Genomic DNA, 14,787 nt, shown 5'->3' on the forward strand with positions numbered 1-14,787 from the left:
AAAACCACCAGAGCCACCCGTGGCTGATTAGATTGGTCCTTGCTCTATTTACATGTAGCATTTAGTTTACTTTGGTATTACAGTACTGGGACCTGTTACCACTCCTGACCATTTGGGGATGATGCTATCTCTACAGATTTAGCATTTTAAAGAACATTCCATACTGGAGACTTCCACCTGCAGTTTGGAATGCGTACATTGGAAAACCCAATTAAGAGGGGTTACAAAACTATGCCTGTCAAAGCAGCAGCACCCACTGTATGCATATGACACCTTGGTTTGCAAACAACGCTAAGAAAACATGACCTGAAACCTCAGTGAGTTGACATCAGCTTCACTGATTTCAATAGAGCTACAATAATTTATTTCAGCCAAGACTCTGGTCCTAAGCATTAGGATGTGAGTAGTTTCTTGTTCACTTTCCCCTCTTTTGATTTCCCATTTCTGCCTCTGCAGGATGGTGTTGTATTTGCCTACATGAGTCTTGTAGTTCTGCACCAGCCCCAATGTCTGTGCTCCATTCTGTCCTTACACTTACACCTCAGGCCTTGAAACCTGCCCAGATTTCAGCCTCCTGCTTGCAGGGAGGGAACTAGGTGGCTGATTCCAAGAGGTATCTGCAAAATTGAAACCTGTTTTAATTTTGCTGCACCCACCCCCAAAGCAAACAGTTGCTTTCCACCAGACTCCTGATTATGTTTTTGAGGTCTGCTTCTTCCACACTGTTCTGCAGGGCACTCTGGATATAAATTAGATGTGCAACAGCAGAAAGTCAGAGGCACAATGGAAAGCAATGGGAAAAGACAGAGGAGGTGTGAAAAAAAAAGCTGTTGATGGCAAATGTGAGCAGCTTAGCTGGCTAGTTTTGATGCTGGCCATTTGAGCTCATAAGATACTTCAAATGGTGACTGCTGGTGTTTGGAAAGTGTGGCAGGGAGACAAGGCAAAGGTCAGCTCTCAGATCAGCCCAATACATATCAGCTCCCAACAGTCTATTCCCCCACCGGCCACAGCTCCCCCTCTGAGCAGGGGAGAAGTTCGGTGACTAGGGAGCAAAGAAAACTGTCAAGAACTCCTGGATAGATCCAAAAGCACAATTTTGCCTGCGGGTAGGAAATTACTTCGACAAAGACCTGAAGCTACAGCTCACTCCTGTTTACAGCATTCAGAACTAGTGCAGGATGGAAACAAAAAAAAGAGAGAAATAAGAGGTAAAAATGAGGCAGAAAAAATGAGTGAGAGAGAATCCTCAAAATCTCAAGCAGGAAATACTGGAACAACCCTCCCAAAACAGTCCATAAAAAAAAGCGGGAGAAAAATGTTAGGAAAAAAGGTCCACCTGAACTTGTTGCAAAGATCTAGATCCCAAGTCTAGATGGTCAAATCAGTATGCAGGCAATGTAGCTGTGATCTTCCAAGTGCTAGTGTTTACACTAGATGCTACAAGAAATATTCCTATAGAAACACAATAGATATGAGCCTAAGGTCTGAGCGTCTAAACAAAAAACGTGCGGGTTCTAGTAAGCTTGCCCACATTTGAAGACTGGGCCCTATTGGTTTCCAGTTAAAAACTGGCCCCACTGGGAAAATGGGAACCTGGAATAACTGATCACAACACTGCTGTTCCATGGAGTTGCTTCCCAGCTGTTTTCCCCAGTCACCCACTTTCCTGTGAGAAGTACCCCGCCTCCCACAAGGTGATGGTATGCGAGTGTAGAAAACAGCCTCTCTATACTTACTACAGTGACAAGTATTCAGAATCAGAGGTAAGTCCTTTGATGAAAGCAACACATGGAGGAAAGAGAAAGGAAGAGATTGTGGAGACAGACAAACACCAACACAGTGAGACACAATGCGACACAGTGAGAACACCAAGAACTACACCGCTTTCTGGGCTGCTGCTGCCCATGGCTGTTTTGTTGTGGGTTTGGGGTTTTTTTGCCTACAGCACCGTCAGATGCATTCATTATTTCCAGTGCTCTCAGGCGTGCAGTCTTACAAGCATGCTGATAACAAACACTGACAGCTCTACCCCCAGGATGGCACAGACATTCACAAAGGTGACTTGATTTGATTTGTGCTATCCAGACCCATCTGTTTGGTGGCCAGTGTGGAGAGAATTTGGTGGTTTCTGTCCCTTTCCCAGGGAGGGGGGAGCATCAAGTTCACTGAGCACTAAATGTCCTCCTCACTGTCCAACACATCTCAGTGGCCAGGGAAATTACATAGGTGCATGGAGACTGAGTTGTCAGGTCAAGGTGGAGGCACCCAGGTGAGATGACATAAGAAAACTTGTACTGCCTCTGCCTAGGCTGATTGACTTACATAAATGCAGAAATCTGATTTGGAGAGCTACTTCAAACCTTCACCGATACAAGAATGCAAAGGTCTCATTTTTAGAGAAGGATGGTATATGGAGACAATTTGGATCGAGACCACCTTAGACTCCACCCAGTCTCTTTCTGCATCAGTTCCTCCTTTCAAATTAGAGCAACACCTCCTCTTGAATTGTTTGTCAGGACCAAGGCTGCTCAGAATTTACAGTGGTAATAAGCCAGCCACCTTCTAGCAATGTAACACAGAACCTCTCTTGTCTTTCCACTGGTGGAAGGTGCCTGCTTTAAACCTACAGCATGCCCATGCCTTGCTGCAGAGTTTGGAAGGTGTCAGCTTTCTCTGTGGATTCGTGCCTCATGTATACTGTGGGCACACCCACCCATTGCAGCAGCTCTCCTAGGCTGCAGGCACAAGTGCTCCAAGTGTCTTCATGCAGCAGAACGGTGATAACATGACCTGGCACACAAGCCCAGCTTACCATCTGAAGACTTAGTGGGGGATAGGGGTGGGCTCTTGATTGGAGACTTTGTGGGGCTTTGCACTGGGGAAGCTGATGGAGACTTTCCAGGAGAAGCCAGAGATTCCTCCACGCTGGTGTCTTTCTCACCTGGGTAAAGAGAAGACATTTATGTGCTGCGGAAAAACAGGATCCCAGCCAACTTTACCTGCCTGCTTAGCTTCTGAGTAGGGCTGGTTGGAATGGGGTCTGCAAAGGGACATTGCAAAATGGAAACATTTTGCAGACATAGCTGAGTTCTGTCAAAAAGAGGCATTGGGCTTTTGTGAGAGAAAGAGATACTCCATATACCAGTGAGTGGGGTATGAGTCAAGATGGAGATGGAAAAACTTTGCTCTACATCAGGCAGAATAGGGACCTGAACCTAGGTTCCCACGCACTTTCTAGCCAAAAGCAGGCATTTTTGCATAATTTCATTCTCAGAGAAACATCTCAAAACTTTTTGTCTCATTCCAGTGAGGGAACAAAACCAAACATCAACACCTTAAAAGCTACCAAAAAACAGAGCCTTTTGTTTTGCTCTGCTTCTGAGTCACATATTTATACCAACTCGCAATACTGAAGAAACCACTGCTGTTCCTCCCCACAGGAGATTTACCGTCTAGTCCCAGTTCCTTTCTTTCCACTTCTTTCTTGTATTCCTCTAGCTCCTGGTCTGTTAGCTGGCTGAATGGGTTGGGGGGTTCTGGCTCAGCAGGTATCTCCTCCTGGAGTCCATCCTTTGTCTCCATGTCTGCTTTGGAAGCCAGCTGACTCTCTGTAGACTGAAACCAACCACAACATTGTAGTGTCTGCACCCTAGGGCTGGTCTTAAAAGCCAATTAACTATCCTAAGCACCTTCTTGTGTCACTAGCAAGGTTCAGTTTTCCTAGAGTCAAGCACACTGTTCAAGCACGTGCCTCTTGAGGCCAACACAACCCTTCCTTCAGGTCCCAATGGGAAACCATTTTTGGACAATTCCACCTTGCGTAAAAGCAGAAGAGATTCTGGGAGACTGGTGAGGAGATAACTCCTCTGGGGTATGAAACTTAGCTCCATGTGGCAGAAGTATCCCATGAGGCTGCTGCAGGGGGAGGCAAGCTACCAGATTCATCAATGTGCATCTCCACTTGACATTGCCCTCCATGGAGTCACAGCTTGGAGAGGCACTTACATTCTCACCAAGACTTCATGAGCCCCCCTGCTGTGCCTCTGCCCTGGTTCCCAGAAGTACTCTCCTGGTACCCCTAAGTTGTTGCCTTCCACTGTGCCTGCAGCTGGTGTCTCAGACTGACCCTTATAACTAGAGAAAAGGGGCTAGCTCAGATTAGAGGTCCCTTGAACTTGGTGCAGTAGCAGAAGTTGTGTGTTGGATTTGAAATCAGATCTGAACCTATTTGCTTGTAACGTGCACAGGGCTGCTGACTTGGTTGAAGGGCAAGGAAGAGGTTTGCTCCCAAACAGTCCATCCCTATTATTATGAAAAATGATACAGGATATGATAAATATGCTATATTGTTAATGTAAGTACCGGACTTCTGCTCTTCTCTGCTATCACACTGGCTAGCAGCTGAGACTGGGGTCCTGCTGATTTCACATCCTGGCGGTTCTGTTCTCGAATCTGTAGGCAACAGATAAATACACAAGTCAAAGCTGATGTGTACCAGAAGGACTAAATGACTTAAGGAAGTAGCAAAAAACAGAGTGTGCCTTGATTCACCACTGCTTTGGTGTCATTTGCATCAGGGATAGGAACAAGTGACATAGCACCAGTTAAAATGGTAGCACCATGCACTCATGTGTGGAAGTGGATGTTCAGTCCCTGGATTCTCTCTTCTGCGTTGTTCACCCAAATCCAGGTTAGTTCAGTAGTCCCTTAATGCTCTTACCATCTGGTGACTGTTCCATTGGCCAGTATGGAATGAACCAGCATGTTTCTGTCTAGCACTTAGTGCAGTGACTCTCAACCAGGGCGTTGTGGCACCCTGGGGTTCCTTGAGATTCTTTTAAGGGTGCTGCAGGGTGCCACACACACTGTAAGGTGTACAAATGTGATTCACAAGATAAACCCCAAGATTTCAAATAGGAACCCATTGTGTTAAAACTATTCTGACCTGCTGTGGTCCTTCTGAGTTCTTTGCAACAAAGGAATGGCTTTATTATTTTTTCTGTAGTCAAAAAACAAATGAAAGTGAAGGGCTGGCATTTTCTGAGGGTGCCTAGAGTCTATCAAAGGGTGCCTTGAGTCCATTAAGGCTGAGAACTACTGAGCTGGTGGCTAGCTAAGCTGGGCATCACTTTGGCACTCTGGAACCTGTGCTGGCTGCTTCTGAACTGAATGGATTACAGGAAGGTGGGTCTTTCAGACTGTGACTGAGTGGTATCTACAAGGTGTTATCTACAAAGTGATGTTAGGGAAGGGATATGTCTTGCACAACTGCTTCCCACACTAACTGCTCTGGAAGTACGTGAACGACTTGGATTTCTGGAGATGCCGTCTGGACCCCTTCATGAGCACTATCTTTCCAGATGAAACATTTAAGAGAAATAAGACAAAATTGTCTCATCTCTTGCTTCCAGATGTTTCATTGCAATGGAACCTCAAAGGACTCTGCTGTATCTCAGTCAGCCCATGAGATCTTAATTCTTAGGAGGCCATCAGGATGTGGGGATGAAGCCATACCTTGTTTCTCATTTCCAGCACTTCCTGTGGGTCGGTATAGAGAGGCACAAATTGGTTGGGATTTTCAATTCGGATGGGGGTCCCACTGCTGCCTTTCTCCACCTCATCGGCCTTCATCCACTGGTGGACAAAAAGAACAGGAAATGTCAGGGAAAGGGAAGAGAAAATGGATCAAAATGAGACCCACAATGCCATGAAGACTGGGAAAAAATATGACCCTTCATTTCTGACCCAAAGTAGACTTTTGGACACTCTAACATTAACGGGCATTCCCGTCTGGGCTCTTTACAGCTTTTCTGTTTCAAATAAAACTGAAATGCTGCCCTTCAAAAATGTCAGGACAAAAAAATCTTTTTTTTTTTTTTTTCAGTATTTGCTTCTTCCCACACTCCCTGCTCCAACACATCTGAAAAGACTTGGTGAGATGGACAGAAATTTGTGAAGTTGACCCAAATCAGCAATTGTGAGTGGAGGAAAAACACCATTCAGCTGTAAAATTTCAAACTGTTCAGAGCCCCTGTACCGTGGTTTTGCTCCTCTGGGTGCCCACATTTCCTTGGTTCTCATCAGCAACATTGACTCGAAGATAAGTGTTGGGCGTGTTTAGCCAGCGGGTTTTCTCCTTCTGTTGTTTCTGAGCGTGCTGTCGGAGGGTGGAGATGGGAGCAGCCTCCTCATCAAAGATGAACGCTGTGACAGTGGCAGGGATTAGCACGTCACTTTTATGTTTGGCTTTCTCCTGGACAAATGGGTAACGATACGTGTAGCCTGTTCTATAACCCTAGAAGGACATACATACACAGAATGTGTGTTTTAGTTGCGAACACTAGCTTTTGGGGCTGGTTGAAACAGGGGAAAAGTTGAGAGAACGGTGTTACAGGATGTAAAACAGCTCTACTCTATTTTGGCTGCGTGAAAATTTTGGGGGCATATTTTTAATTGCAATGTTTGCAAACATCTTTTGTTTTTCCAAATTTAGATGCTCTGTAAATGATTTACCATAATCTGTCTGCCCCCCACTCCCTGCGCAATAATAAAAAACAATGAAAAAGGCTGATACCAGTTCGGACCAGCCGTGTTAGCTGTCTGTCCGTCTGCAGACAAACCTACACTGGAGACCAGGTCTATTCTCCAACCACGAGAGTCTGCAGCATGTCTTGCTTCTGGCTGGCTCCCCCATAGATTACTAGCTCACAGAGAGGCAAAGCAGAGTGCTCTTTGATACCAAGGGTGCAGCTCCTGTGACTACTGTGTCAGAGTCTTAATAGACAAGCGGTGTGTTTGTTCTGTGGAGTTCTGGGGAAGAGACGGTCAGAGGGTCTGATTCTTTGGGTGTGAGTAAAGGATGGCTCCACTGACAAGAGTGGTGTTTATGAACTTTAAAAGTTGGGGTTGGAGAATAATCAGGCCCAGCACTAGACCTGTAACTTTCAGAGTCCCAGAAACAAGGAACAGAATAGCATTGTACTGCACTGATAACATGGCAGATTTGGTAAAGGATAATGTGTATATCTATATATATATATAGGTCCAGTAAACACAGACCACAAACCTCACATGAACCACAACTGCCTCAAACCCAGAACAGCAGGGCCTCCTATTCACTGCCCTTCTTTGCTACAAGTCCCAATAGAGCACCCAGATTTCAAAGACCAATAATGTGGTTTTGCTGCTGCACAGTCCTATTGCTGCAGTGCGGAGTCATTCATTTTGCCCTGGCACAATCAGTGCATACAGAGAAAGATGCTTCAAATGCCAGCTCCATGCATGGCAGGGAACAGTGACTGGGAGAGCAGTGGATCTGATGGGAAAAGATTTTCTAGGTGTAATGTAGATCTTGGCTCACAAACAGGCCTTAGGGTTTGGATTGGGGGCTTCAGTGTCCCATATTTCATGGACTTTTAAGTCCAGATTCTTGGTCTGGGGGCTTTGTCCAAAGGAAAGTATTTGGATAGTCCATCGCCTGTAACTGGAAATGCTAATGGCTTCGTTAGCCTCCATTCCAATTAATGTTAGGGCAACTCCACTTTCTATCTGGAGATCATATATCTGACGTATAGAGTTGCAAAGTACTTTATGCCTCTGACAATACAATCATCCTTTCTAGAGTGTATATTTAATGGAATGCCTTGCAGGAGTGAAACACAGTGACTATTTATATATTTTACAGGCATAGAGCAAACAAAGCTAGGCTGGGATATTATTTAGTGGGTTTCTGTTTTATGTTGCTATTCTAGTTGCCTTCTTAAAGTTGTTTTCTTCTAATGTTTGCTCGCCTGTTATTTACTATAAGCCACACAGCCCCCCGGGTGGCATAAATAAATAAACAAATATTTAGCTTTGCATGGCAACATCACAGGCCTGTTTAGTACAAGAAGGTGAGAAGAGTGTGGCGTCTTATGGACACTGAAATCAGAGAGAATTGCAGCGAATGAGGGGACACTATAGTGACAGCTGGGAAGTCCAAGTGGTCATACCAGGTTGTCTAGCATTCTCATAAGAGCTTCAAACTCGTGTTCTCCAAGGCGGCTCTTCTGCATGGGTCCAAACATGCTCCCAGCCCATCGGACTGACCCAACATCGTGGGGTCTGTACTTCTCCCGCTCCAGCACAATAAGATTCTCAGCTCCTCCAGCACTAGACAAGGCTGAGACCTGAAACAGAGCACAGAGAACCTACTGACATAGGTGGAATCACAGAAGCAGTCAGGAAAACATGGATAAAGCCAGGTTCTCTGCTGGTTTCCATCCCTTTTGGGCTTCTCAGGTAGCAGAGTGGAAAGACTGCTGGCTAGAGTTGGCTAGGTGTGAATTCTCCATGTGGAAGGGAACTGAAATCAAGCCATTAGAGCTGAGCTGTAACCCACCATCCCAATCTGTCTTCCACTAGGGTGGGATTCTGGGCACACTGGAGCAGTGAAAAGACTCCCTTGCCATTGAAGCTCTAATTGTGCAGTCACACATACTGCTCATGTGCAGTGGAATTGGGTCCACTTTATTTACATCTCAGCTTCAGTGTGTCCCTTGAGTTGCCCTAGTTTGGAAGGCCCAGGGAGGTGTAAATCAACATAGAACAGCCCTAGACTCCCCCAAAGGCACTCCCTGCCTGCCAACCAGCCAGGCAGTGCAAGTGCCCATTTTGAAACAAAAGCCAAGAACCCACCAGAAACATCACGAATGCAAATACGGGAGCAGCAGCTACTCCCCTGGGGACTCAGTAACTGGAGAGCCAGGAGCGAAGTAAGAAGCAGGACTCCCAGTGACAGCAGCAATATTCCTCTGTCAACATGGCTGCATGTGGCAATCTAGAAGGCTGCAAAGTGCGCGCCCTGGATTCCTAGCCCGGCACCTGCTGATGACTCCCAGGCTCAGCCTCAGTAATGCGCTGACCTCATTTTTCCAACTGAGGAACTAGGTCGATGCACAGAGGGGAGGATGAGTGCATTGATAACGGATGGCCATGATTGCAACATTGCTGCAGAACAAACACAATTAAACCTGCTGCCTTCCTACAGGGCATTGGCCCTGCTCTGCTTAAGAAGAGACAAGCAGGACAATGTAATTACTGGATTGTGCTTTCCAGCTTTGCTGACAAGATGTTGGGGTTTGTTTTTGTTGTTTTTTTTGGGGGGGGGGGAATGACATGCAAAGGAACTACACAATTGCTGTAGGTGGTCTTGGTTTTAGACTTGATTGTAGCTCCAGGCAAGAAGCCAGGGCAGAGATTTGAGTAGTGATGCTGATAAAGATGTCAGCAGCTGGTGGAATCACTTCTTAATCTGAGCTATACATTGCAATGAATGTACTGCCTTTGTCAAATTTTGGATTCTTAGTAAAATATATATATATATATATTTTTTTTTTTTCTGTAGTAAGTGCAGCTCTTATATAGCAAGGAGCAGCCAAACCAAGCAGTGGAGACTGTGGCATTATCACAAACAACCTGAGGCCACCTCTTCCATGCACAGAACACCCACTTTGCTGGAACCGCTCAGCTTTTTCAGCTACATGTTTCTAAAGACCCTGTTCATCCCACAGGGTGCATACGAAGCTAAACAAATGTTTACTCCCTTTGCTGAGCATCCCACTACATCCTGCCTACTCTACATCTGTTTTTCCTGAATTAAAAAAGGTTCTCTGTATGTGTATGTATGCATGTGCTTGCATGGCAGCAATTTCTAGGGCTGAGCTAAGTAAGACCTGAAGCTTGCAAGCTGTAAGCATATTTCTATATTCATATCTGGGCTCATGTTGATTTTGCAAAAGAGGACAGTTTTCTAAATCTGCTTTTGTATATGCACAGTTAGTGTTTGTTAACATTTGGCCAAAGCCCCCAGTTACAGAAAAGTCACTTAATCTGAGCTACACACTGAAACGGATGTATTGCCTTTATCAAATTTCGGGTTCTTATTAAAAAAAAAAAAACCCCAAAAAATTACTGTTTTAAGTACAGTTCTTGTATAGCCAGAAGCAGACAAACCAAAACGCCTTTTGGGTTGGGGCTGGGCTGAGCTGTGCCACATTATTTTTAGTTTGTATTCATATTGTACACAGCAGGGGAGTGCTCCTGAAACTAGCACACAGAACATGTCACAGCTCTGTCATGCTGAACAGTATATTCAGCTTTAGGAGCACTAACTCCATTCACTGCACTGAAATTACTCCTGAGTTAATCCACTGCATGCAAGATCCCAAGCAGAGCCCACTGCCTTTTATTCATCATTACAGCTCCATGCACTTTACGGGATTGCACATAGGTAACAAACAGCTGTAGCAAGCCATGCAGGAATTGGCTGCTTTTGTGCCCCTACATCAGTGCTTGCTGAACGAGGGATGTTTAGATATCGGGGCTCATCAGAAACACTCTATCGTGAACAATATCTGTTCTCAGTAACGACAGAACTTGTGTTGATATCAATGGGAACAAGTTACTCTAGTGCCAAGCAATTCTGGAAGTCTCATTCAAAACCACAGCTGATATCCGAGGAGAAGCCAGCTTCCAACTACTGAGAAAACTGCTGGCAGCAGTTTCAAGGCTTAGCTGGGGTTCTCTGAAAACCAAAAAGCTCCAAAAAATCTTGGAAAAAATGTTGTTTTTCCTCTTGAAACTGTTCCAGAGTTGGACCGTTAGAGGGCGATAGATGACTGACAGAGTCAAGGAAGGCTGAGCTTTCATCCTCTGCAACACACCAGTGGGTGGATGTATGTTTCTACTGTGTTACTGCAGCATGGGCAGACACACCCGAGCTCGATCGATCTGAACTACATAGCGTGGGTACCATTCGCAGCAAAGAGGCAGCACTTAAGCAACCCAAGGATTCCCGGGGGGTCTCTTAGAGCCCAGGCTGAAGTCTGTGCCACTGCTGTTGTTAATTGCGCCAGCTAGATTCAAGCTAGATTACATCATAGTTATGACTGCAGCGTAGACGTACCCACACTCTATACCAGCCTGCAAACCTTGATCTGCCCCACAGGGGGGGAATCTCCCAAGTGTCAAGTGCAAAACAAGCTGTTGCCATCATGCTGCCAACCATACACAGAAAAGCACTGGACTAGTCCAGCTTCATGTTTAGAAATGTTGCAGTGATCCTGTTGCAAGATCTAATATCTGGTATGGCTATTTTAGAAAGCTGTAGCTTACCCAGTAATATGCATACAGGGGAGTCAGAGGTTCATTTAAAGAAAAAACTTCCCTGATAGACACAATGCAGGCCTGACTCTACACTTTACCACTACCTATCAAACTGCTGTCAGGATTAGAAGGGAGAACAAACTTTGTTGGCGTGTTTAACTTGTTGGAGGTACTCTGGTACTACAGTGGTCCAGGCCACATTCACATACCAGTAGACATACTGGGAGTAGACCAGTGCGATGTTTATGGTAGGCAGTGCTTGGGAGCCCAGTAACTGCATGCTGAAATGAGAAGCAATTTGGGAAACGTGCATTCGCCTCCCTAGGTGTTGTCCAAAGGACTGCCCTGTTGGAGAGTCTCACCTGTATCTCACAAGCTGCCTGCAAGTGAAAGATTTTATAAAATGCTTCTTCCACGGTATCTCCCAAAGCAAGTACTCCATGATTTCGCAGCACCAGGATCTGCAAAAAGAGAAAAGGCCAGCTGAAAAAATGGTCATCACCAACAAATGTATGTCTGTATGAGGGAGAAGAACCAGTCCAGGGAGAAGTCTAAATCTCTCTACCACTTCCTGGATGATAAGGAGTTCAGATACCTCATCTGGCTTATTGGCTATGTTACTCTCAGCTTCTGCACGTGGTACCCAGCTCTCTGCGGTATCGGGGGTGTCAGAAAAGCTTTTCAAATGCTAATGCATTAAGCAACAGGTATATCCTCATGATCTGCTATGCACTAGGGTGCATCTACACATGCTAGTAATGTGACAAAATAAACTCCAGTGCAGTTTGCACCAGAGTTAGCTGCTCCTGGGCTCAGCATATGCATGTGTGCCCGGAACCACAGCACTTTGAGCTGGGCCGGCAGACCAGCCACAGGCTGGCGGGAGGCCTGGGGGGTCAGCACTGGGCTCCCAGGTTGTGATGTTGGTTGGTGAAGGGACTAGCTGGGGCACGAGGGTGCTAAAGTGCAGGGCCAGCCAGGAGGCAGCCCACTCACTTTAGCACCCTCATGCCCCAGCCAGCCCATCTCTGTCTACACAGGTGTTTCGACGGAACAAATTATTCTGCTGCAGGATAGTACTGTCTCCAGTAGTACTACCTGAGGACAGTACTATCCTACAATGGAGCTAATTAATTTACTCTGCCATAATACTAGTGCACACGTAGACTATGACGCTTTCCTGTGGAGCTAATTAGTCAACTCCACAGTAAAGTGTATGTGTTGATGCACCCACAGATGAGGGAACTGAGACAGCAGAGCAGTTGTGTGGGCCAAGTTTGACAAGACTAACACCCAGTGCCTTAACTCACATTTGGAGCCACAACCTCAGGCCAGGTCAGCATGGGAACCTCAGTCCTGATGTGGTCTTAAACTAGAACCTGCACACCAACCCAGATCTGATCTGAATGCTTCTTCAGCCCACACCCAGTGAAACATTCCCACAGCTATGCCCTTAGCAGCTAAGCCAAATAATTATAGATCCATCTTATTATCTGAGGAGTGTAGTTTCTCTTAACCTTGCATGTTGGTCCAAGGCACTTCTGTAACTCAATTCTGTCTGCCTCTTCCTCCATCTCACCATTGAAATCAAAATACACCATATCGCCCACCAGCAATGCATCATGAGATATAGGCAGGACACCACATTTCATGGCAGATACCTGGGGAACAGAGAGAAAGCAAGTAGGATGCCAGTGAGAAGAATCAGCATATTGGTCCCCTTATGCAGGCACTAACATGCCTGTACAGTTCATTTTTAGCTTCCAGGCCACTATGTAGTGGGAGAAAGGACCAACAGTAGCACTTTTATGGATCTGGTCTTGACAGCTCTTGTCTGTGAAATCAGTGGGATTTGTATTGCTGGATACTTCCTAGGATTAGATCCTCAGAACATCAGTTGATCAGACCATGGGTGCATGAAACTGTGAAGAATGAGTGGGTCTGTCACTAAGAAATCAGTATGGAGCAAGACCATCCATCCTTAGCACCAGCAGTAAGGCACCCCTGAAAAATGATGATTTTGTACCAGTTGCATTTTTGCCTTTTGTCTCTTATTTTTCCACCTCCCACCATTTCTGTGGCCCTTAAAGGTTTTGCATCAGTGCAGAGGCAGAATGCTTTTGTGAAATTGGATGGTAAAAGTATTTCTTCAATAACAGAATGGGAAAATATCATCAAAGTGCTATGACAAGCTAATAAGGCCCTTCACCTCCACAGTGACTGTGAAATGGGGGTTACCCCAGGAACCTTGACACCTTTATCCCTTCTCTTCCTCTTGGCTTCGTAGCCCAGCCCTATCAAATGTGAGGGTGCATCAACAGCATGCTGCTTGCCCATGAAAGCAGGCGGCAGGCAGTTCTCCCACAAGGCAGAAGCTGCTCTATAAATCAGTCGCAGAGCTGGTATACATAGCTCTGGGAGGGGTGCACTCTCCGATTTTCCACTGCCCTGGCAAACTGGCCATCAGCATGATGGATGGGATTCCTTACTGCAGCGGTGGCAGGCGTGTGCAAGTGGATAATGCATCTCACGTCGGGTCTGGCCGCATAAATGGCTGAGTGCAAGCTGAATCCTCGTGTGTCCACTGCAAAATTGGTGCTGCCCTGCTCCACCACTTCACCCAGGATGTTCACTTTAACCTATGGTGAGGAAATGAAGTGGGACAGCATGAAAGCACAGAGCCTGCCTACAGTGGGTCACCCCCATTTGTTCTTGGGCAGCTCCATCCCATGGCCCAGATGGGTCTGCAGTGTGGGAGCATGCTTCCCTGAGGCTGCTTCTCCACCTGTCTAGATCACATGCCCTCTGTGAGTCTTCAAACCCTTTGCAAACATTAAGCACAGGCTTTACAAAGCAGACCAGTATCATTATCTCCATCTTACAAGTGGGGAAGCTATGGCTTGGAGAGGTCTGAGGTCACCCGGCCACCTGGAAACAACCCTGGGAAGAGAGCCCAAGTCTTCTGGGACCATGTTCCATGTTTTTAGAACAAAATTGTATTGGGTACTGTCTCAGCCTGATCCTCTGGACCTTTGGCTGAAACCAGTTGTGCTCTGCAGGCTTTCAGGCTGCAGGTGCATGTGGAACACCTTAGTCCTTGGAAGCCAGCTCTGGCTCAGTGGGCAGATAGGGCTTCCATATATATAAGGGAACTAGTCAGAATATTACAAATTTCTAACCTAAAGTTTAAAACTTTGAACAAATGGTGGGATTTTCATGCATCTTCCTTCCTCCCACATACCAGGGATACATATATTTACAAATTTGAGGCCTTTGTGAACTTGGGAGCAAAATTTCATGCATTCTACCCCTTTTTTACCATCTCTGCCCTCAACCTCTTTGAATGCAGTGCCAGAATTATGAGCCTGGTTTGCTTGATGGACAGGAGAGAGAGGGGAAAGGGATTGCAGAGCAGGGAGGCATATCTTAGCAGACTCACCAAGCTGGATGCTGTGACTTCATTACAGGAAAAGCCTTTGGGGCTGATCAAGAAATGATCCTGTTCTTTGCTGACACGCAGCTACCAAAAGAAATATGCTGTTAGGGTTAAGTAGGTAATTTTTAGATTCCCACTCCCCCACTGGATCCCAGCTCTTGGATTGTAAGAGACAGACAGTCCAGAGGAGAGCCACGCGCATG

At 46.0% G+C, this 14,787-nt stretch overlaps 1 protein-coding gene across 3 annotated transcripts in view; it reads right to left on the minus strand.

Moving 5' to 3' along the window:
- ADD2 (adducin 2) overlaps positions 1–14,787 on the minus strand; it is a 79,543-nt gene that overhangs the window by 7,487 nt on the left and 57,269 nt on the right. For all 3 annotated transcript variants that reach the window (XM_019545974.1, XM_019545975.1, XM_019545976.1), the window contains exons 5-14: positions 14,588–14,668; positions 13,638–13,787; positions 12,666–12,809; positions 11,511–11,609; positions 7,995–8,171; positions 6,041–6,298; positions 5,518–5,637; positions 4,366–4,455; positions 3,453–3,618; positions 2,816–2,944 (exon numbers count right to left, since the gene is read on the minus strand). In XM_019545974.1, the coding sequence (XP_019401519.1) occupies positions 2,816–2,944; positions 3,453–3,618; positions 4,366–4,455; positions 5,518–5,637; positions 6,041–6,298; positions 7,995–8,171; positions 11,511–11,609; positions 12,666–12,809; positions 13,638–13,787; positions 14,588–14,668 (1,414 nt within the window). The remainder of the gene's footprint in view (positions 1–2,815; positions 2,945–3,452; positions 3,619–4,365; positions 4,456–5,517; positions 5,638–6,040; positions 6,299–7,994; positions 8,172–11,510; positions 11,610–12,665; positions 12,810–13,637; positions 13,788–14,587; positions 14,669–14,787) is intronic.

This window comes from Crocodylus porosus, unplaced genomic scaffold (genome assembly GCF_001723895.1).
Source record: "Crocodylus porosus isolate Cpor-Errol unplaced genomic scaffold, CroPor_comp1, whole genome shotgun sequence".
Lineage (NCBI taxonomy): Eukaryota > Metazoa > Chordata > Crocodylia > Crocodylidae > Crocodylus > Crocodylus porosus.